The 24,966-nt window shown below is 39.0% G+C and overlaps 1 protein-coding gene across 2 annotated transcripts in view; it reads right to left on the bottom strand.

Moving 5' to 3' along the window:
- GK5 (glycerol kinase 5 (putative)) overlaps positions 1–24,966 on the bottom strand; it is a 77,476-nt gene that overhangs the window by 6,581 nt on the left and 45,929 nt on the right. For both annotated transcript variants that reach the window (XM_018049623.1, XM_018049630.1), the window contains 7 exons: positions 20,761–20,836; positions 20,162–20,223; positions 20,006–20,079; positions 19,749–19,809; positions 17,760–17,886; positions 16,299–16,403; positions 5,503–5,597 (listed from right to left, as the gene is read on the bottom strand). In XM_018049623.1, the coding sequence (XP_017905112.1) occupies positions 5,503–5,597; positions 16,299–16,403; positions 17,760–17,886; positions 19,749–19,809; positions 20,006–20,079; positions 20,162–20,223; positions 20,761–20,836 (600 nt within the window). The remainder of the gene's footprint in view (positions 1–5,502; positions 5,598–16,298; positions 16,404–17,759; positions 17,887–19,748; positions 19,810–20,005; positions 20,080–20,161; positions 20,224–20,760; positions 20,837–24,966) is intronic.

The following is a 24,966-nucleotide window of genomic DNA, read 5'->3' as shown; positions in this document are numbered from 1 at the left end:
CAGCTTCCTCTGGGAAAACTCCTAATCGCAGAGACTAGATCAGGTGCCCCACCATCCATTTTTTATGGAATCCTGTAACTCCTCATCATATCACGTGCCACAGTTCATCATCACATGTATCTGTGTTTGTTGAAACTTCCTCTTCCCCGCTACACCGTTAGCATCACAGGCAGAAACTCATCTGACGTGCTCACGTGTATCTCTGGGGCCTGGCATTGCACCTGCCCCTCACAAGGGATCAATACACATCTGCTGAATCCATGAACAAGCAATGCTTTTCCTAATGTCTCAACTGAAGGAATTCTGCTTTACGTCTTATCTTTACCATGACCTAGATGTTCCTCCTCCTGTGATTTTATTTTGATAATTAAGTAGCAGCTGACATACAGTAAAGCTGGTCTATATACCAAATGACAGAAGACAGTAAAACAAAGATGGGTCAGCCTCAACCAGTTCAATTAGCCCCTAGTAGTATGCTAGGGCTTCCCTAGTGGCTCAGATGGTAAAAATCCACCTTCAATGTGGGAGACCTGGGTTTGATCCCTGGGTTGGGAAGACCCCCTAGAAGAGGACATGTCAACCCACTCCAGTATTCTTGCCTGGAGAATCCCCATGGACAGAAGAGCCTGGTGGGCTACAGTCCACAGGGTTGCAAAGAGTTGGACACGACTGAGCGACCAAGTACAGCACAATATGCTATTTTTTTATTTTTATTTTTTGGGCACACCACGTGGCTTGTGGGATTTCAGTTCCCCCACCAGGGATTGAACCTACCCCCTGACAGTGAAATTTCCCTGGACTGTCAGGGAATTCCTTTGCTACAGTTTTTTTCTTGCATAAAAATGACTTCTTCCAATATACCACATAAAATCTTGATAGAACTGGCCTGAAATCACTTTTGTACAACTAGCTATGAACATATTTTGCCATTAGTAATAAGTCATCTTGAGGGGTTATAAATTCCATGGAAATCTAAAAATTTCTTTACAGGTTACAACGTCCCTGCATTTGTTAATCCAAGTGAATCTCTGTTTGGGATGATAAAACAGGAAAAACAAGGTCCTTTGAAAAGGCCTGATCACATCTTGCCAGGGCCTCCAGCCACACCTCCAATCTATCACTGCCAAGCCCATCAAGGGAGCTCTCCAGAACCATCAACAGACCAGGAACAACAGGACTCAGCAAAGTTCTGTGTGGTTCCCTGAGCAAAACCAGCAGACTCCTGCCTGGGGCACAGACTACCTGCCCCAGCAGGCCCTTGTCCCCAGCGGAACTTCAGCCTAATTTCCTGGGGGCTTGCAGGATGGTTCATGCCCCCATGCCTCTTATCCTTGTCAATCTAGACCATAAAAGTAAGTTCCTCTGGCTCTAGTTGTCTTAGAAATATTATAAGAGTATTTTATGCTACACCAGGAAACAGCCTGGCTGAGTGGTTAAGAACTTGGACTTCAAAAAAAACAAAGAACTTGAACTTCAGAGTCCTACAAGCTAGCTGTGCCACTCACTGGCTGTGTGAGGCTGCCAGTCTGGGGCTTGAAACATGGCTGCTTTAGACAAGGATTCTTGTCCAAAGAATCTTTGTCTTGCCAAGTGACAGAACGGCTCCAAATCTCAGTTTCCTCAGCTTCAGAATGGAGTGATGCAAGTATTTTCTACCTTATTGAGTTACTGAGCATTAAATAAGAAAACACATGTGAAGAATTTATGACAGTGCCCAAGACACAGTACATATTCACAGGTTAGCTGCCACTACAATTTTTACTTTAAGATTTTTTTTTTGATGAAGACCATTTTAAAAGTCTTTATTGATATGTTACAATATTGCTTCTAATATTTATGTCGGTTTTTTTCTGGCCAGTGAGGCATGTAGCATCTTAGTTCCCTGACCAGGGTTCAAACCCACACACTCTGCACTGGAAGGTGAAGTCCAAATCCCTGGAGCACCAGGGACGTCCTCTCACAATTTTAATTTTTGTTGTCATTTCTTATTCAAACCCTTCCCACTACTAAATTTCTTCATAACTCTTTCACTATGCTTTCTCAAGATTCCGTTCCATTGTAAATCAACTCCCCTAAGCCTTAAGTTAACTCTGAGATGTGTCTTCCACTGATTTTGTGGTTGGTTGCTCTAACAAGCCTGGCTCTGGGCTGGATGAATGGCTTCAACCACAGCCATTGAGTGGCAGGTCCTCAGGCTTCCACACCCCAGGACCAGGAGGACACTGTTCTAGTCTCCCATGACCACTGTCGGCCACTATATCTCTGCTGTCAGCGTTTGCTAAGGTCTGTATCAACATCACGCTTTACCTCCCTTTCCCTTTCCATGGCTCAGACGTCCCAGTGATCACAGAACTAGAGGGGGAGTTCACAGTCCCTGCTGGCCGCAGGGAGAGGAGGTCTTAGCAAACCACTTGAATCCTTGCCTAAAGCAGCCGTGTTTCGAGCCCCATTCCCACAGCCGCCACCACAACTGCAGGGCATAACACAACTGACTCAAAGTCTACCGAGGCTGGAAAACACAAGGAAGCCCAATCAGATTCCGCCCCTGGAAATGTGAACGAGGAAACTCTTCAGAGGGAGCTGATGGGAAAAGATTGCACAAGGTGGAAGAAGGCTGTACTTATTTCCAAACTGTGAAAAGGCAGAAAGTTGAAGGATATGAATGACAACAAACAGAAGCTATGAGGAAGAAAGGGTACAGAGCAAAGCTGGTAAGGAGAAGAAAAAAGCAGAACCACAGAGAGACGGAAACCACAGAGAAGAACGCTAAGAATTAGCAGGTCAGCTGCTAACTCCTCTCCATTCCCAGTGCTCAGGAGTGTATGGATAGACAGCTCCTCTTGGGGGAGTGGAGGTAAGCAAGCCCATTCCTTGCAAATCTAAGAACCCTCACTGGAGCGTGCCTACTCATCTGCTAAAGACTGGCACTCAGCCCAAGGTCCTGTCCACCCTACTATGTATGGCCAACATCACAGTAACTTTAGCATCAAGTAAATGATGACTGATGCTTGCCTCTGATACCTGTGAGGGATGCTCTAGTTTAGCAACCCCCTCCCTAGACAAAGCCACAGCGGCTGTACCAATCAATGCCACCCAGTGTCCAACCTCATGTTCTAGCCCCTCTTGCCCACTCCCTACTGTGGCTGTCCCACATGTTCGTCTGTCCTTGAAGTTCCTCCAATGCCCCTTTCTCTGACACCCCTGAGGTTATTAGGAGCCTTTCATATCCTGCATTCCACTCTCTGCAGTTGTAACAGTATTTTAAAATCAAAGGCAGTTATCACAGATACATGACCCTTCCCTCCTTCCATTCTCCTAGCCCGCATTTTCTCTAGTTGTTGATGCTGGCAGCTTATAAGTGATCTCCCCACTATTTTCCGAACAGCTTAGTATCAACACACTATTGTTGTTTGAATTAACTTTCAGTTTCCAATTCAGAGTTTCATTTTACATTAGGAAATAACTGTCCTGTGGTCCTCCCCCACCCCACCTCAACACATGGCCGGGTTACACGCATGGCAGGACAGGGATACTTTGTGAGCAACACAAAATTAAAAACCATATGAGTGATAGTGGGGTCTAATCTTTAGGACTCTAGCGTTACTTGGGGGTCTTTAATTATATATTTCATATTATTTTTACAGGGATATGAGTTGGTAGAGAAGTTAGACAGAGCTGCCAAGACAGTCACAGTGAGGTCCCAGAGCACATTTTTCAAAAAGGGAAGGACCCACAGTCAACTAATTAAACCCTTCCTTTGCTGATGACAACTCTTCATCTAACCTTCCCCCTCAAACCTCAATCAGACAAATAGTCTGCACTCCCTGTCCTAGCATGGATGATCATCAGGTGCCTCGCGTTGCTCTGAAGAAGATGCAGTACAGTCTCCATATGTAGTCTATAACCTCTTAGTCTTTTAGGATAAAGTATACAGAAGGAAATTATCACAGATATTAAAATAATGCTTGTTTAAAACTCTAGTTTGAAAAAAAAAAAAACTCTAGTTTGAAAATATGGTAATTTTAGGGATTTAAAACCACCCTGGATCTAATTCTATCTAATTCTTTTTCACCAGATTCTACACTGTATTATCCAAACTTTCATTTTGTTTTGTTTGGTCTTATGTTTTCTAGGCTCTGATGCATGGCATGAGGGATATTAGTTTCCCAGTCAGGGATCGAACCCATGCCCCTCACTCTGGAACTGGGGAGTCTTAACCACTGGACTGCCAAGGAAGTCCCCATCCAAACTTTTAAATTTGGGGTTTCTTGTAACTGATTGCTTGAGTATGGAATAGACTAGAAGGAGGAGAAATTTAATTTTAGAAAGAGAAAATATTTAGTGGAGAGATTTACAGGAGTATTAAAAAGACCAACTCCACCTCCCCACCCCCAAAAGGAATTTTGTTTATATAATTTAAAAGTCTTTGTAACAATATGCTAAAATTAAAGACAGTATCACAGATCTTTCAATTAAATACAAAATTAAATATTATAAAATCAAGCCTTTTACTGAGCTCACTTTTTTAGTTAGGCAAAGTAACCAACATCCCACACCACAACAATTAACCAAAAGAACTTTTGATTTAAAAAAAAAAGTTAATGAAACTTATATAAAAAAAAAAAAAAAGAAAAAAAAAAAAGAAACTTATAAACAACTGAAAAATATCGGTGTAGTATATACCTTAACATTACGTTTCCAGTTCTCAGTGGTATACCTCCTGTAAGTAAAGAATGCCAATTTACTGATCTATTTCCCCCCACTGAGAAACGGCTATTTTTGGTCATGATAAAGTAACCATGGGTCTTATGTAAAAGTTCTATAATAAACCTGCCAACTCAGTTTCCACAGAGATGGAGTTCTGAGCAGAAGCCAGGAGAATGTGCTCTTCCCTCTTGTGGAAGTCAGGCCAGATCAAAACCCAACTTCCGGGATTTCCCTGATGGTCCAGTGGTGTGGACTGGGCTCCCAATGCAGGGGGCACAGGTTCAACCCTAGCTGGGGAACTAAGATCCTGCATGCAACATGGTGCAGGCAAAATAAAAATGAAATAAAACACTGTTTAAAAAACACCACACTGTAACAAACTTAAAGCTTGATAATCATTAAAGAAAAAACACAACTTCTCAGCCCTAGCAAGTACCTTTTCCCCCTTAGTTCTGTTCTGTGCTCACAGTTTCAGGTAAGGGAATGGCAGATATATAATATTAAGTGTGAGTAAGAAGAGGGAAGGGGCTTCCCAGGTGGCTCAGAAATAAAGAATATGCCTGTAATGCAGGAAACACTGATACGCGAGTTCAGTCCCTGGAGTGGGAAGATCCTGTGGGGGAGGAAATGGCAACCCACTCCAGTATTCTTGCCAAGATAATCCCATGGACTGAGGAGCCTAATGAGCTCCAGTCCATGGGCTACAAAAAAGTCAGACATGAATGAGCAACTAAACAGCTAAACAACAAGAAAAGGGAAATGTTTATAATTGCAATTAACTTAAAAAAAAAATACCTGCAATCCACTAAAAGATGGAACAAAATAAACTCCTTCAGAATCTTCCAAGCTTTTGGCCATTTTTTCAGTTTCAGCAGCATCTGTGAACAGATCTGCAAAAACAAAAACAAACAACAACCAAAAACAAACACACTAAAACAAAACGAAGAGGTTGAGGAGGGACAACAGAATTATGCTACATGACTAGCATTCACCTGCATCACCATTTACTACAAACATTATGTGAAAGGTTGCTCACTTAAAAGGGTCAACAAAAAGGCAAGCAGCTCTAGTGTTAGTGGGTTCTCCCACTGCAAAGGTTTACAGCCCATGGAAGGAGTAACAGAAACAGAGGACCCTCATAGATGGGCTTTGTACCAGCAGGCCTTGGTTTTTCATTTAAATATATTTGGGCTGATTAAAAATCAATTCTATGTGTTTTTTGGCATTAAAAAAAAATATTCTCCTAAAGATAACACTCATTCTAGGTCGGCTACTATAACGACTAGAACAGTCAACCATATTAACCTATAACAACTAAGCGAGTCAACTGAAAAACTCTTCTATCTAATGAGTTCTATAAAGGGCTGGTAATACGTCAATCTTTATAAAACAAACAAAAATAAATCAAGATCTAATTTAGCATACTTTTTTACTGAAGCATATAATATAAGAAGATGAACACAGGAAGACAAATAGGTCCTAAGTATATAGCTGGAAGAATTTTCAGTGTGGATACACTCAGGAAGCCAACACCAAGATCAAGATACCAATGCTTTTGTTCAACAACATGCTTGTGAGCTTCCTTCATTTTGTTACAAGCAGCTGTGTTTCACTCATTCTCATAGCTGTATCATATTCCATTCTCACCAAACACAATTCATTCAACTATTCTACAACTGATATATATGTAGGTAGTTTCCAGTTTTTGTCTAATATAAACAGGCCACTTTAAATATACATGTATCTTCCTTTTGGTAAGAATATGTACCTAATTCTGGTTGTTATATACCAAGGGATGGAATTGTGAGTCCTAGGATTTATCATATTTACACTAGCTTTATCAGACATTGCCAAATCATTTTCCAAAGTGGGTTTAAAAAGAAAAAAACAATTTAAGGCTCCTGTCAGCCATATGAGAGTTCCAGTTACTCTATATTCTTACTAACAATTGATACTGTCTATGGTTTTCATTTTCACTATTAGTTGGAATTGCACAATAGCTTGATTTCTTACTTCTCTGTTAACTAATGAAATTGAAATATTTTTCACTGGCCATTGGGATACATTTGTTGGTGAAGTGACTCCTGACTAAGCATGTGAGAATGACAGCATAGATCACATGAAAAGGATCAGGACTTGGTCATAATAAATACTGTTGGCCTTACACAGTAATAAAGAAAAATTTATTAAAGACCAGAAGATTAAGGAACATTTATGATAAAACCACGGTGCAGGAGATGCAGGAGATGCAGGTTTGATCCCCTGGAGAAGGAAATGGCAACCCACGCCAGTATTTTTGACTAGGAAAACCCAAAACTAGAGGACCCTGGTGGGCTATGGCCCATGGGGCCGCAAAGAGTCAGACATGACTGAGCACGCATGCACGTGTGATAAAACTAACATTAATATGGACTGCTCAATAATTATTGTGAATTTTACTCAAAATGACAGTTATTTAGATCCATAAGTTACATTTATTTGTTCAAAATGTCCAGATAACACTTCAAAAACTAATATATTAAGAGGAAAATACTGTTCTTAAAATCTATGTATTTAAGAAATCATGTCCAAATGTCTAACTTTTAAAATCAAGATGTGGAAACTATACTAAATGGCTGGTTTGAGGGAAGATTTTGGTAACAGACAAGGAAACAGGGGGAAAAAAAAATCTAGTTTGTTCACATTCTTTACTGGTTATTCTGTTCTTGCTTGAGCAATTTCTCTAAATAATCTTCTACTTAAACTGTTCTCATATGAGCTTCTTGACGGCAAGTCTTTAGGAGTAAACAGACTTCACTCAAGTCTCTCCCACTGAATGCAACTAAGCAGCCTGGATGGAATCCTGGATGGATTACAGCAGAGCTATCTGAGGACGCAAAAGAATAAGCAGGCAGTCCAACCAGGAAACTGTGACTGCCACCAAACCGGCAGTGAGTTTCCTCTTTTTTATTTTCTCTGCTATCTCCTGTCCTAGAGCCAGGGACAGCATGAAACCTGAAACTTGGGTCTGCACTCTGGGAGTAATCATGAAGAGCTTCTGAGGAAGCCCTCTCTTTCTGATTTGAGGAGGAGGACGAGTCAGGCGTCTCCTACAGAACAGAGAGTGGGGAAATAACCCCCTTGTTCTTGTTTTTTGAATGATTTTTCATTCTACCTGAATGAGAGAGAAAAAATATTGTACTTTCAAGTTTTTGCAAAAACAAATAGGAGAGATAAACCAAAAACCAATGAAGTGACTCTCTACAAGGGGTAGGAAGACAAGATGCAGGGATAGGAGAGGGAGTTAACTGCTCCTTTTATGAATTTTGCTTAGAAATCACATTACAATTCCACATTTAAAAAAAGGTGCTCAAAAAGGATGCAGCGGGGAAAACTAAAACTGAATGATAACAAAAACAAATAAACCTGATTCTTTTCAAATTAATAAACTCAGTGAAGGGAGAAGAAAAAGAGTTAATCCAAGTAAACTTGAATAGCATGGTTTGACCATATACGCTTACTATAAAGGAAAAAAAACAACTCTGCAAACAATCTTGAATGCTGTTTGTTGCAGTGGTATGGGTCTAGTAATTCGGATGCTTTGGCGTATATTTAAAGATTGAGTAAATGAGTATATAATATTGTGTTGGGAGATAGGGTTCTCAATGTGGAAAAAAGGAGATAAAAGTATAAAACTGGGACCCTTCTCTCATACACACACACATTTCTATATTTCTAGCTCTAGTCATTGTTCTTCTATATTTAAAATCTTTTTTTAATTTATGAAATTGTATACTTTACTTATTTATTTATTTTGGCACGTGGGATCTTAGTTCCCCAACCATGGATTGAACCCAGGTCCTCCCAGTGAAAGTGTGTCCTAACCGGACCACTAGAGAATTCCCTCAGTCATTGGTTTCATGTTTGTTTTTTTTTTTTTCAGTCATTGGTTTTAAATACCATTTCCCCCTAAAAGGAGGCAGGGCTCACTGGAAAACTTGATGGCAGATACAAAAAAGACAAAATGAACTTATCACGTTGTGCCAGAAATTAAGAAAATGCTAAAAAAGAGAATACAGATAGACATTTCTAAGACATGGAGGCCAGTCTGAGGAGATTTTCACTGACCAAATCTGGGACTATTGAGAATTAAAACAAATATGTAAGACCTATAACCTGCAGAATAAACTAAGAAACCATTAGTTTATATCAATAATAACAGAGGAAATGGAGGGCTCTTCCTAATATAACAACAGAATGTTAACTAATAAACAGAGTGGAAAACGGAATTAGAAAATACCATTTTTTGAGCCATCACAGTGAAGACTGATCCAGGTATGAAACATCAATGATACCTGAATTTAGGGGGTGGGGGAAGTTTGGTGAAAAATGGGATATCACCTAATCGCAAATTATCTACCTACATATTACTTATGATAAAAATAATAATTATACAACAGAGAAATCAGAAGATATCTGATGCATATGAAAAAAATTAACAGAACCAAAACAGGAATAAGGGACATTCTGCATTTCCAGGTATGTATCCTGAGAAAGACACATTATCACTTATTTATAATTTCAGCCCAAATACATTACCTAGATCTAGACATGAAAGGGCTTTCCAGGTGGCATTAGGGGTAAAGAACCTGTCTGCCAATGCAGGAGACATAAAAGACATGGGTTTGATTCCGGAAGATCCTCCAGAAGATCCCCTGAAGGAAGGCATGGTGAGAGTCCCCATGGACAAACAAGCCTGGCAAGCTATACAGTTCATGGGGTCGCAAAGACATGAAAAACCCAAACTGAGGGACATTCTAGAAAATAACTGACATTCTTCAAAAACATCAGTGGCATGAAAAACAAAGCAGAGCTGAGGAAACTGTTCTAGATTAAAGGAAATTATAAGCAATCCTGGGCTTCCCTGGTGGTTTAGACCCTAAAGAATCTGCCTGCAATGCAGGAGACACGTGTTTGATCCCTGGGTCAGGAAGATCCCCTGGAGAATGGAATGGCTACCCATTCCACTATTCTTGCCTGGAAAACCCCATGGACAAAGGAGCCTGGAGGGCTATAGTCCATGGAGTCGCAAAGAATCAGACACAGCTGAGTGACTAACACACACACATGCATGAGCAATCCTGGACTGGATTCTGTAGTGGAAAAAATTGCCATGAACGACAGGACTGGGACATATGACACAATTGGAAAGTAGATTGTAAACCTGGTACTGGACCCAATGTTAAATTTTCTGAAGTAATAATCCCACTTGAGGGATTCTTGTTCTTGGGAAGATAATATTTCTAAGAATATTAGGAAGAGGAGAATATTAGTAAGAAGATATTCTTGTTCTTAGGAAATAACACAGTGAAATACTACAGGAAAAGGAGTAAGATACATGCAATCTATTACCAAAGAGCTGAGAAAATTATATAGATATTTATCTATTTTATAGCATATTGGGGATTTCACTGGTGGCTCAGTGGTAAAAAAATGCGCCTGCCAATACTGGGTATGAGGATTTGATCCCTGGGTCAGGAAAAGCCCCTGGAGAGGGAAATGTCAACCCACTCCATTATTCTCACCTGGAGAATTTCAAGGACAAAGGAACATGGCAGGCTACAGTCCATGGGGTCACAAAGAGTCAGACACGACTGGAAAGATGAATGGGTGGATAATCGATCAAGCAGTCACGGCAAGATGTTGAAACATCTGGGATAAAGGGTTTATCAGAATTTTTGTATTATTTTTACAATTTTGAAATCATTTCAAAACAAAAAGCTGAAACAGTTCTCATTTCCTCTGTCTCTCCATATACATAGTTATACGTAACTTAGAGATGTTTAAAAGAAAAATAAACAAATAAAAGAGATCAGTTTACCAATTACCTTTTTATTATTCTCTCTCAATTTCATGATTTGCATACCTTTGTCATTTTTGGCTTAGAAATTTAAAATGCTTCTCTTTATTTGCTTATTAATAAGCCTTCATCATTTTCCTCCCAGTATTGTTTTTTTTTTATTTTCTGTTTTATAGAATTACAGTCATTTTCTTTACTTTCTACTATTAAATTGTGTTTCCAATGCATTCCTTGGCCCTATGCTACCTTAGAAAAGATATTTTCAAGTTTCCAAGTGGCTAAGTACCATTTAAATACTGTTTTTACTGCTCATTTGACTATTCTAACTGTATTACATAAAAGCTGCGATGTTCCACTCTTGCTTTTCCAAGTATGGCATTGAGAAAAGGATTTGGTGGCGGTGGCTGTTGTGTATGCATGTCTGTGTGTGTGTGTGAGAGAGAGAAAAGGGATTTACACAGACTTGAAACAAAAATATAAATAAAACAGAAAGAAGAATGAAAAACAGAAAACAGGTACACTCTGTTGCCTATACTTGATCAACAATTTGCCCCACAAATGACACATCACAGAATTAAAAGCATTCGTGGGAAGGAAGAAAAAAAGAATACCATTTTGAAGCATCCAACAGAAATACTACTTTCTTTTGTAGACCAAGCATGAACACACATGAAATCTTTAAGCCTGGCTTAATTAGGAGCTCTTGGTGTTAAGATCAATTCAATCTCCTAAAAGAATATCAAAAACTATGTTCTTAATGTAAGAAAACAAAGTATTTACATTACAGTAAGAAAACTTAAGTCAGTTCGGTATAAGAGCAGCTCAAATAAAATAGAACAAAGAGAAGCCTGGCCTGCTACCAGGACAAAATATATTTTTATTTGGAATCACTTTATTTGCATCCTTTGCTTTCTCCATTTTGAGATTTTCTGTTCTAGTTCTTTCGCGTAATTTCTTCAGACAGAACTACTGCCAGGCCAAGACATGTGCCTTCTGCACTTAATCTGAATGCCTTAGTCAGGCCCTGGAAAACTGGCTCACTGTTCTTTGTTCTCTGTAACTTGTAGATGTAGATCCACTTTCCAAACTTTACGACTAACTTCCATGCTGATCTGATTCTCTCATCTTTAGAAACAAACTATTCTTTCTATCTGGACTCTTTTCTTTATTCTTGAGATTCACACAATTCATCTACCTGTGACTGTTAGTTTGTACCTTCTTTAGCTCGGTAAAGCCATTTCACTCTGAAAACTTAGGTCTGTCTTCAGCTCAGGAAAGTTTATTTTCAATTCTCTCTTCAATTTTTACATTTTCATAAGTCTGTTTCCATAATTCCATTTTCATATTCCAGAAAAGAGACTATTATTGGTCACATATTTTTTTCCTCTGATCTTTCCTCTATCAATATGTATCTCACATTTAGTTTGCTGTAGTTTATCGAACTTGGTCACCCTCCTTCAAGGGGCTGTGTATCCTTAAATATTTTGTGCTCTCTTTCAGGTCAGGCTTGTTGGGGCTGGCAGGCAGTGAAAGGTAAGGGAATGAACACCCTTGGCTCTGGGGTTTCTCAAACTATGAGAAAGATTGGGCCTCTCCCTTCAGCCTGGAGGAGGAGTAATCAGACAAATCAGTACTAGTGTCTATCTCTATCAGGCTCTCCTAGGGTGATCAGGCCTAGCTCTTGCTTCTCCACAGCTGAGGGGATCTGCTCTTGGCTCGGCTGGCTCGATCCATAGTCAACATCCTCAATATACAGCATCCTCAACAGCCTCTAGCATGTTCGCCAGTAACATTCTGTTGGTGCCCTCTACAGACCCTGTGTCTGCAGAGTCTCCTTGACAGCTCAAGGCTTCCTTTGTGGCTGGGCAGGCTCCACTCCAGCTGCAGCCATATGTAGCTTATTGTTTGTCATCCCAGCAGGAAGCAAGAGGGATGCAAGACCACGAACAAAGACACTAGTCACTAGTAATAACATACACCATTCACCACCACCTAATTAGTTCCTAGAGGAGAGAATGTTTATCTCATCTTCTCTAATGAGAGAGGCTGTTATCTCTCTTGGGAAGATACCCAGAGAGAAGAAATCAGTTTTACTTTATTTCTAGTAAACAAGAGTCCTGGGTAACTTTCAATGTATGCTCAGAGTCTGATGGGGATTGCCTGGAGCAGGCAGATGTGACATGTAGCAATTAAAAATGAAACTGCTAGGGAAAAGATGTCTCCTGACCCACATCACAGGAGGACCATAGAGATGGGATCTGTCTCAGTCGTAGAAAAGAAACGGTGCATTCTTTCAGTTCCTTAAATGGCCCATGCCCCTCTCTCCTCAGGGCCGTCTTCACTGGTCCTCTCTGCTTGGGCTGCTCCTTGACCAGCTGCCTCCCTCGTCTGTCCAATCACTCTTGCTTCTCCTTCAGGCTCAGCTGAAATATCACTTCTTTAAAGAAGCCTTCTGGTTCCCGTACCAGACAAAGCCCTCCCTTTAGAAAAGGATCATTGGTTCTATTTATACTTCTCCTTCCTGGTATTTAACACTGTTTTTTTGGTTGTTTTTTTTCCAAATTATTCATTTAATATACATCTTCCCTGCTAGACTATGACCTTCACGAAGGCAGGAAGTGTCTGCCTTACTCCTAGGTGTCTCCTAGTACGGAGTTCCAGGCTTGTACTTAGCACTCAATTACTTGTTAAGTGAATAAAAGCCGGAAGACGTAAACATATTTCTAAGATTGAGATGCCAAAATAGAACAAAGAGTGAAGGGGAACAGAGATGGACCAGATGAGAAGGAAAAAGAGACAATCCCACAGGAACTCAAATGGGGCAGTTAACATAGGGAGTAAGGGGGAAAAGTGAGAGAGAACTGGCCTATGTAAAAAGACAAAGAATTTTAAAAATGAAGATGGAACTGGTTTAGAAGAGCTTTTACACCTAAGCCTGAAGTGTTCAACCCAGAAAAGGGGTAGAAGGAAGCCACCATTCAGAGTGGAACAAACCAAGAACATCACACAGAGACATAAAGGCTCAGAATACACATCCCCAAGGAAATGACCAGGTTACTTAGGCTCTGATACACTGTGTTTCTCCTGAATATAATTCAGTTATTTTTTCTAAATTAATTAATTAATTGTAATTAATAATTATATAATTGTTTTATATATTTATATTATATTATAATATAATTAAGTTTATCTAATTACTAATTGTAATTAATAATATAATTCAGTTATTAATTCACAGATATTACAGTGAATTCTCAGGATAGAAAGAGATATATCAAAATAAAGGTCAACTTTTTGCATGAATTTCAGACAGGTATATACTAGTAATTTAATAAATACCACTGTGTAGTTCTGTTAATAATAAAAATTTTAAAGTAAATAATTCAACTCTGAATTCTCTCTCTCTTCAATCAGACCAATGGTTTCTTGTTTCCTGCCAGAGACAGGACTGGCCTTTGGGGGGGCTCCTTATGCCTCCACTGGAAACCCATCACTTTTCTAGGTCAGGGCCATTTAGCTCCATCTCCCAGAAAATAGTTTCATCACTTGAGAGTCACAGTGACTGAGCCTCAAGCCAGCAAAGCAGTGGAAATGATTTCCACTGGCAATGTGCACATGCTGTCATAAGGAACTAGGGAATGATTTTTTTTTTAATGAGGAATGTGAAGTCATTCTGCTTTTCCTTTGCATCTTTTAGGAAGGAGCAAAATTAATAAAAGGAAAAATTAAAAAAGAAAAAATATTGATATATAACCTATATGTTCTATTTCTTTTTTGCTTGTTTTTTTGGTCACACTGTGCAGCTTGTGGGATCTTACTTCCCTAACAAGGAAATGACCCCTCACCCTTGGCAGTATAGGTGCAGAGGCTTGACTACTGGACCTCCAGAGAATTTCCCATATTTTCTATTTCTGATAATTCTGAGTTGACTTAAAAACACATGTCCAAAAATGGAAAGTAGTACATTTAAAGAAGAGATTTTACGTGATAAAAACTTTTCAAGTAAACAGCTGCTTTTTGGTAGCAGATATCTTAAGCTTATAATGAAGGTACAGGTTTACAGAGAAAGAGAAACAAAGAAAGGAGGAAGCAGAGATTGGTATTTTCCTCCAGATTGTATGTTTTCTGCCAACAGAACTATTTTTGTCTTTAAACAAAATCAGCTTAGTTCAAATCAGCAAAGTAAAAAGCCAGACCTTCTCAAAATTTAATCATCAGAGATAGCTATTGTTAATACTTAGGTATATAGCATTACATACTGCATGTATTAAATATGGTTATGTAATATACAGGCTGTTCATTGTTCACAATAGCCAAAAAGTAGAAACAACCCAGATGCCCATCAACTGATGAGTGGATAAACGGTGGCACATGCATATAATGGAAAATTACTCAGCAATAAAAAGAAATGAAGTAATGATACATGCTGAAATATGGGTGAGTAAAAGAAGCCAGTTATAACAGACCACATACTGTTTGATTCCATCCATATGAAATTTCCAGAATACACAAATCTATTGACACAGAAAGTAGATTAACAGCAGCTTAGGGCTGGGGCGTGGGGTGTGAAATGGGGAATCACCACCAGTGGGTATGGGGGTTTCTTTTAGGGAGAACAAAAAAATTCTAAATTTAGATTGTGGTGTGGACGTAAAGATCAGACTTGTGGTTGCCAAGAGAGAGCAGGGGAAAAGAGAGAGAAGGCTGGGAATTTGGAGTTGGTAGATGTAAACTATTACATTTAGAATGGATAAACAACAAGGTCCTACGGTACAGCGCAGGGAACTATATCCAATCTCCTGAGATAAACCATAATGGAAAAGAATATTAAAAAAAGAATGTATATACATGTAAAATGAAGTCACTTTGCTGTGACTAGCCCAGAGATTGGCACAACAATGTAAATCAACTATACTTCAATCCTGCCAGGCTCCTCTGTCCATGGAATTATCCAGGCAAGAATACTGGAGTAGGTTGCCATTTCCTTCTCCAGGGGATTTTCCCACCCCAGGGATCAAAGCTACATCTCCTGCATTGGCAAGGGGATTCTTTACCAACTGAGTCACCAGTATACTCCAATATAAAATAAAATTTAAAAAAAAGAGGCTGATGGAACCAGGGCCATACTCTTATGTATGACACTGCATAGCTCCTCCATAGTAGGTTTTCTCTCATACATGACACTATCCATGACACTGAGAATATTATAAAGGCAATTTAAACTATTCTAAAGAAAGAAATCAAAGACTTCTGAGCAGCCAGTGAAAACAAGGAGCATATTTTAAGTGGATGGAAGGAGAAATAAAAGGAGGGCTCTCCAGAGAAAGCCAGGACAGGTCACAACCGGAAGGGAGAGGAGGTTTCTAGAGATCACTTAAGTCCAACTTTGCAGACTCAGAATTTTGATTAGACACAGTCACAGACCAACTAGACAGTGAAGAATAAAGATGACAGACAATGAATGCATCACAAAATAGTGGCTCTATCCATGGAATTCTCCAGACAAGAAATTAGAGCAGGAAGCCATTTCTTTCTCCAGGGGATCTTCCTCACCCAGGGATCAAACCTGGGTCTCCTGCATTGCAGGCAGATTCTTTACCATTTGAGCCATCAGGGAGGCCCATATTTTCTTCTAGCATGTGCCATTTTGAGTTTCATTCAAACAATCCATTCATTCCTTGCTGATTAGATCATGTGGTTGTCTTGAGTTAGGGCTGGCCTATCAATGAAAGCCATTTAGAAGATAACTTACCTAACTGTTGAGCCCACTCTATGGCAGTGCCTGTGTCTCCCGCATTGCCTTCAGCTAAGCACACCACTTCTTGGCCGATCTTCCACCCAATTAATGGATAAAAGCCTCAAAAACAAATAAAAAACATAAGTCACATAATAAAGAGTGAATTCATTACAGAGGTGTCTGCAGTGGAGCGATCTGATTATCTCAAAAACTAGCAACATGCCTGAGGAGTCAGACTGCCTGAGTTCAAATCCCAGCCCTGTCTCATTTTCTAGGTGTGGTTTTACAAGTTTCTAACTTCTTAGCTTCAGTTTTCTTGACTGTAAAACGGCCTACCTCAGAGAGCTCCTGTGAGAATAAACTGAGTTAATACAGAAGAAGAATTAGTGCCTGGCATAGAATATGAACAATAAATATTAGCTTTTATTAGCTATAAGCATATCTATGTCTCTAGAAACACAAAAACAATATTTTAATTGAGAAAGTAATGGTTATTACAAGATTTGTTTGTTAGAGAACTAACCATGTTATTGCATTTATCTGCAGTTTCTAAATAGAAACAACAATCATTTTCCTTTTTTTTTCACTTAATTTTTATAAAGATCATTTAGCTAGCTTTCATTTTCCCAATTAAGGGAAAATGAAGAACAGTAGGGAGGATGAAAGACAGGAACAAGATTTTAAAATCCACCTCTAAGTAACCATGTTAAAGGACCAGGGCTCAGACTAAAAGCCTCAAGCGCTTCCGAGTGTAGTTACACAATCTAAATTTCTTGGATTCTGCATTCCAGGATTTCTTCGATTAGGGAGAACAAATTCTTAGCAGTTGTTATTAAAATTCTAAATATACAGGACTTCCTACTCCAGCATTCTTGCCTAAAGAATTCCATGGACTTCTGAAGAGCCTAGAGGGCTTCAGTCCATAGGGTCACAGAGAGTCAGACAATGACTGAGTAACTAACATACTCCCTGGTAGTCCAGTGGTTAAGACCCCATGCTTTCACCACAGGGGCTAAGGGTTCCATCCCTGGTCAGGGAACTATTAATAAGATCCCACATGCCATACTGTGAGCCAAAAAAAATAAATTAGAATGAAACCCTAAATACACATGCATCCCTAGTTGAGAAGTACCAACCCCAAAAATATTCACGAAAAGAATAAATCCCAACACATGAAAGAAATTTTAGAGACCTAGAAAGATGATTTAAATAAATATAACAAGTGTTAAAGGTAAATCTTTGAAAAGCTGACCAAAATATCCTAATCTTTCTGAATTTTTCCATAGAATCCTGGTTATTTTTTAGTGTTTTTAATTAAAAGAATAAAAGCAAGTACGTATTGACTCTCTCTCAGAAGAATAACGAAAAATATTAGAGAATATCCTTAATATAAAATAGGAAAGTAGTGTCACAATAGTTAAGTGAGTGAAAAAAATGATATTTCATTAACAAATAGGATAAATGCTAACTCCTTACCTCCAACACTCTGTTGAGGGTTACTTCCAGTATTAATATCCAAAAACGTCCCAGTTCCCATGGTTAACTTCACATCTCCTGTCTGAAAGCAGCATTCTCCAAACATGGCTGATTGCTGGTCAGCGACCTGCCAAAGACAAACAAAGCTAAGGTCTTTATGTCTTTAGCAGTGTTCCATTTCACTGTAGCCCACTGTCTTACTCACTGTAGTCTCATGGTTCAATATTTCTTTCCTTTTTTTTCTTTTTCCTTTAAACAAACTCCCTGGTGAGAACATAGTAACAACTATATAACAGGAGTCTCTCTAGGACTATAACATTATGTGGAAAACTAACATCTCTCGGGAATTTTTAGTGGGCAATCTGGGCTTCCCTGATGGCTCCCATGGTAAAGCGTCTGCCTGTAATGTGGGAGACCTGGGTTCGATTCCTGGGTCGGGAAGGTCTCCTGGAGAAGGAAATGGCAATCCACTCCAGCACTCTTGCCTGGAAAATCCCATGGACGGAAGAGCCTGATAGGCTATAGTCCATGGGGTCGCAAAGAGTCGGACACGACTGAGCGACTTCACTTCACTACTTGACCACTTTGAAGAATCATAAGAATAATCTTCATAACAAAAGTCAGAATAAAATTGTGCAGAAAAAAACAGCTAAGGCTGGTCATTTGCAACTTGCAAGCACCTTCATTCATTAGTCAAAATAACAGACCACACCAATTTCCCTTTTAAGAAGTAGCATAGGTGAATAAGTAGATGTAGGTTAAAACCATGTATTTCCCAACCATACATTTTTGTTAAAAAGAAAAATTATAACTTTTTTTTTTTGGCCACAACACATGGCTTGTGGGATCTCAGTCTCCCGATCGGGAATTGAACTCCAGCCACGACAGCAAAAGTGTCAAATGCTAACTATCAGACCACCAGGGAACTCCCTATAACATTTTACTAATGTAACTACATGTAGATATATATTTTATATATATATATACTGCAATATTTTAAGAACCAAAACTCACCTGAAGAATTCTTTCTCACTAATCAGTAAGTTTTCTAGCCATACCTTAATCTAAACCTGAGCCTACTCCGAGTTGAATAAGACTGATCTCCAGGAATTTGTAACTTGAGAATTAAATTCCCCTCCCCTCACTTGACTCCTCCACCTACTGGAGTGATTGTCTATCTGGGGTCAGATGTTCTACACCTCCTTCTTAAGCTGTTACAGGAAATTCAAAGCAAGGCCTGAGTTTCTATAGTCAAGAAAGAAACCTCAGGGGCTCCTGGTGGTCCAGTGGCTGAGACTCTGTGCTGGCAATACAGGGGGCCTGGGTTTAATCCCTAGTTAAGAAACTAGATCCTACATGTTGCAGCTAAGAGTTCACATGCCACAGCTAAAGATCCCGCACGTATCAACCAATACCTGGCACAGCCAAATTAAGTAACTAATTACTAAAAGGAAACAAAGAAACCTCAAAAACCAAAAACAGCTGATTTTTCACTCATCCACAGAGTCTTTACTGTCTCAGTAGACCCAAAGGATTTTATAAAATGTAGATACACTTGAAAAAATAATAAAAAATAAAATGCAAATATGTCTTTTTATTTTAATTTCCCTCTCACAGTTTCTTATTATATTAATATAAATTAAGCCTTGGCCCTATCACTGCTTCCTGTCTCAGAATATCAAATGTAAACCACATATTACTCAGAATACAACATTTTCTAAAAATTTAACATAGTAATTTTCTGGAAAACAACATATAGAGAAGTCAGAAAAAGTTATAAAGAATTTCCTTGATAGAACACTAGTCCATTGGTCCCCTTTCCAGAAAATAGAGAATCCTTCTGATTATATTCAGGGCCCTTTAACTTAAAAAGAAAAAACACACTCTATTCTGCAAGGACGTTTGTGTTTCTTAAACTAAACCTAACTATTCACAGATATTCATTTAGTTTATACTATACAAGGAAAAATCCTCAAGTTTTCTACTTACCAAGGCCACTATTGGTATAGGCACACCAAATATCTCTTCATCCACTGATCCAAAATTGTGGCTTCAAATAAAATTGATTAAAAAGTAAGTTACAGCTCTAGAAATATTAATTCTAAAATTTAACATAGCCCAAAAAGTTACATCGTGAACATACAAGCACCTTAGAGGTGTAACCATGATAAAATAATTTTCCCCACAAAGGCGAGGTGAATTCAGGGACAATTTTGCTGGTTTCTATATCTGATTTTCATTATTACCTCGTATCCTTCACAGGAGGCAGGAGAGACAGCGGGATTGACAGCAGGGAGGTAATGATCTTGCTCCAACACATCTGGGCATAAAAATATGTCATCAAAATCCTAGCTAAATTACACAAAAATTGGTGATTCAAAAAGAAGGGGAAAAAACTTTACCTCATATGGGTCAAAAAGTCCAGTTGTGCTGGCATTTGAAAAATCTGTGGCAAATTCAGAACCTAAATTTACATTGGAAATAATCTATTTATTATCAGGTAGTATCAATCTACACCCATATCCTTATCAGTCTCAACCTTGCCTGCTCTTAAATTCATTCAAAATGTGCATTTCCAGTGCAAAGTCTCCAAAGCAATTTCCTGTTTAAGGCTTTTAGGCACATTGTCAGATCATGATTCCCAGTTTAAAGATGAGGAAAGGGGCTCAGAGAAGCAATGTGATTACCTACAGCTATATATACTCTAGGTATAGTTGCAAAGAAGCAGATTCAGTATTGAACTCAAGTCTTACACTCTCAAACATAAGACTGTTTACAGTCTTACGTTTGAGGTGTCATCACAATTTAAAAATCACTCTTGTCTTAGAAAATATCTGAAATTAATCTAGCTTTACTATAACAGGAAGTTATTAGGGTCCCAGAAAAAAACAGGACGTCTGGGATATGGGGGAAAAAGTTTAAAACTTTCACTTCTTTAAGATGAATGATTTCTATTGGTCAAATTCCAGTTGCCTGAGCAGATCTAGCAAATCACCTTTACCTTTTGTGAGCTTATGTAACAACCAGGTATCGACAGTCCCAAAGCAGCAATTTTCTTCTTCTGTTGCTTTCCGCACCTTGAAAACACAATAGCACACAATCAGTTCAAAAAGGATAAATTATTAAGTGCATGATCAAGTGCCGATCACTAAACACAGTATCATCCCATTTTTTATAAAAATTAATATATAGAGAAATAATTTCTAGAACTTACCCTCAACAATTCTAAGCAATTACTATAGAGTACGAAAGGCTTTAGTTTTACACCTAGCATGCTTACTTTTGTGATGAAGAAAAAGTGTATCTATTTTTTAGTTTACATATACAAATATGTCTAAATATAGAAAGTCTAAAATGGGATATAGCACAATAAAGCTCACAGGTCAAATCAAAACAGTTGCCTGTTTCTATATCACAAATTAAGAATGCTTTTGTAATTTTATAATGGTTAAAATAACAAAAAGAATACTTTGTAACACATGAAACATGAAATTCAACTTTTCATTTCCTTCAAGTTTTACCAAACACAGAGAGCACAGCCACGCTCATTTCTTTATGTATTATTTATGGCTACTTTCATGCTACAGTGGTGGATTAGTTGCGAGGGAATCCTCATGACCTCTGAAAGCCTAAAATATTACTTACTTGGCACAGAAGAAATCTGCCAAAGCAAAAAAAGAATCAAAACCTCCTTAAACTAGCTAACAGAGAAACTGCCAAGCTTGTAAAGATATCGTTAACTTACTGGAAAACAATTCCCCAAATCCTACTTGGTCATCTCTCCAACTCTTATTTGTCCTTTAAGACTAGCGTTTCCTGGATATGCCCAACCCAGCATTCAAAGATATCTTCCATACAGGTATTATCTCACAACACCATTCATTCCCTAAGCTCCTTAAGAGCAGGAACTAGATTACATTTATAACTCCAACACCTAGGAACATCTCTTTCAAATAACAGATGTTAAAAAAAAAAAAAAAACTTGCTAAATAAATGAGGTTAAAAAAAACCAGCAAATGAACATATTTAAGAATGAATTATATTTTAATAGTAGAAGGGATCAATGAAAGGTGAAGAATGGCATAAGTTTTAAAAAGAGAAGTCACCTGTAGATTTCTTATAACAAGTATTTTGAAGAGTCAGGGGTTATACCACTTAAATATGGAATGTGTACATGTGTGCTAAGCTGCTTCAGTCACGTCCAACTCTTTGAAATCCCTTGGACTGTAGCCCCCCGGGTTCTTCTGCCCATGGGATTCTCCAGGCAAGAATATGGAGTGGGTTGCCATGCCCTCCTCCAGGGGATCTTCCAGACTCAGTGACTGAACCTGTATCTCCTGTGACTCCTACACTGCAGGTGGATTCTTTACCGCTAAGCCACCGGGAACCCTAAATATGGAGAACTCAAAGTAAAATAATGATATTTGAAACTTCCCAAATTTAGAAATTGTGATTCTGTAATTTGTTTCAAATTAGACGAAGGTTCATCTGCATCTTTCTTTTTTGCCATGCCATGTGTCATGATTCTAGTTCCCTGACCAGGGACTGAATCCGTGCCCCTGGCATTGGGAGTGCAGTCTTAACCACTGGACCAACAGGCAAGTCCCCAAAGGTTAATCTGCATTTCAGCGAGTAGCAACAATGCCCACCAGGTAGTAAACTCATCTGTTCATTTAAAAACTACTTCAGGGCTAGCCCCTCTGAGAGGCAGTAGGTCCTCATGAGGTTAGCGAGGGACAGAGTAGTATCACGGCTTCCTAAAGCAGAAGACCAAGAGCAATCCTCTTCACACTGGGTTAAGACTCCAAACGACTCTACTGTAGGAGGAGGGGTAAACTAAAAGTTTCTTACAGGAACTCCATCTCAGCTTTGAATCATTTCAATCAAGCTGGCTTTAGAAAAGGCAGAGGAACCAGAGATCAAATTGCCAACATCCACTGGATCACAGAAAAAGCAAGGGAATTCCAGAAAAATGTATACTTATGCTTCATGACTACGCTAAAGCCTTTGACTGTGTGGATCACAACAAACTGTGGAAAATTCTTAAAGAGATGAGAATACTAGACCACCTTGTCTGCTTCATGAGAAATCTGTGTGCAGGTCAAGAAGCAACAGTTAGAACCAGATATGAAACAATGGACTACTTTAAAATTGGGAAAGGAGTATGTCAAGGGTGTATATTGTCACCTTGCAATCAAACCAGTCAATCCTAAAGGAAATCAACCCTGATATTCATCAGAAGGACTGATGCCGAAGCTAAAACTCCAATACTTTGGCCACCTGATGAGAAGAGCTGATTCACTGGAAAAGACCCTGATGCTGGGAAAGACTGAAGGCAGGAGGAAAAGGGGCAACAGAGGTTGAGATAGTTGGATGGCATCACCTACTCAATGGACATGAGTTTGAGCAAACTCTGGGAGATGGTGGAGGACAGGGAAGCCTGGTGTACTGTGGCCCATGGCATCAGACATGACTTAGTGACTGAATAACAACAAAGTAATCAGGCATATGAGGAAACAAGAGAACACTGTGGCAGGGGTGGCTGCTGAGGGTGGGAAGGAGAGACAATCCATAGGAGTTACAAATACTAGCCACGGACTTTTAAAGTAACACGCTGACTTGGGGCATAGGGGTGGAAAGAAATTCTAAAACTAAAAAACTAAGAACTTAGTGGTTGGGTTTTAATAACAGTGTATTAGAAAAAGAAAAGAGATAATAAAAGAGTTGGAAGACAGGTTAGATAAAAATACCCAAAATAAGGCCCATAGAGACCAAAGAATGGAAAATATGTAATAAAGAGTGGGAGTCAAAAAGGATTTAGTCAAAAGATCTTACATACATGTAAGCAGATTTTCAGAAGGAGAATGGAGCAGAAATTTATACTTGAAGATAATAGTTGATATTATCAGTTTTCCAAATCAACAAGATATCAAGCAATGAATTTAAAACTTCTTACAAGGCACAAGCTTCCCAGGTGGCACCAGTGGTAAAGGACCCGTCTGCCAATCCAGGAGATGTAAGAGACAGGAGTTCAAGCCCTGGATTGGGAAGATCCCTTGGAGAAGGGAATAGCAACCCACTTCAGTATTCTTGCCTGGAGAATCCCATGGACACAGGAGCCTGGCAGGCTATAGTCCATGGGGTCGCACATGGTCGGATACGACTGAAGCAACTTAGCATGTATGCACACATGAGGCCCAGGCAGGTTGTCACACTGAGATAAGTGCAGAAAATGTGCTTGATAAATCAACATCCATACATCACAAAATATCTTAGCAAACAGGAAAAGGAGAGTATTTCTTTAAATTTGATTAAGAATATCTAAAGAAAACCTATCATAGATTCATACTAAATGGTGAAATGTTGAAAGCTTTTGTTTCAAGATCAGGATGAGAAAAGGATCTTTGCAGTCATCCTTTCTAGTCAATATATATCCTGCAGGTCCTTATCAACATAAAGAATAAGAAATAAAAGTAGAGCCATATTTCTGTATCACATGTTACTAGGAAATTATAAATTAAACCAATGAGATACTACTTCACAACTATTGTGTGTTAGTCACTCAGTCATGTCCAACCCTCTGCGACCCCATGGACTGTGAAAGTGAATTCTCTCAGTCGTGTCCGACTCTTTGCTACCCCATGGATTATAGCCTACCAGGCTCCTCTGTCCATGGAATTCTCCAGCAAGAGTACTGGAGTGGGTTGCCATTTCCTTCTCCAGGGGATCTTCCCAACCCAGGGATTGAACCCAGGTCTCCCACATTGCAGGCAGATGCTTTACCATCTATGCCACCAGGGAAGCCCATGGACTGTAGCCCACCAGATTCCTCCATCATGGGATTCTCCAGGAAAGAACAGTGGAGTGGGTTGCCATTTCCTTCTCCACCTCACAACCTCACAACTATTAGAATAGCTAAAATCCAAAGTACTGACATCAAATGTTAGCAAGGATGTGAAGCAACTCCCATTCATCGTTGGGATGAATGCAAAATGGTAGAACCACTTCGGAAGACAATTTGGCAGTTTCTTAACAAATTTAAAACATACTCTTACCTTATCATCTAGCAATCGCATACCTAGGTATTTACCCAAATGAGGTGAAAATTTATGTTCATATAAAATCTGCACAGTGAAACCACTGTGAATGATACTGTAATTGCAGATATATCACATTAATAATACTTTATAATAATGTGTCACTATTA

The sequence above is a fragment of the Capra hircus genome, chromosome 1 (genome assembly GCF_001704415.2).
Source record: "Capra hircus breed San Clemente chromosome 1, ASM170441v1, whole genome shotgun sequence".
NCBI lineage: Eukaryota > Metazoa > Chordata > Mammalia > Artiodactyla > Bovidae > Capra > Capra hircus.
This window is presented reverse-complemented; position numbering and strand designations above follow the sequence as displayed.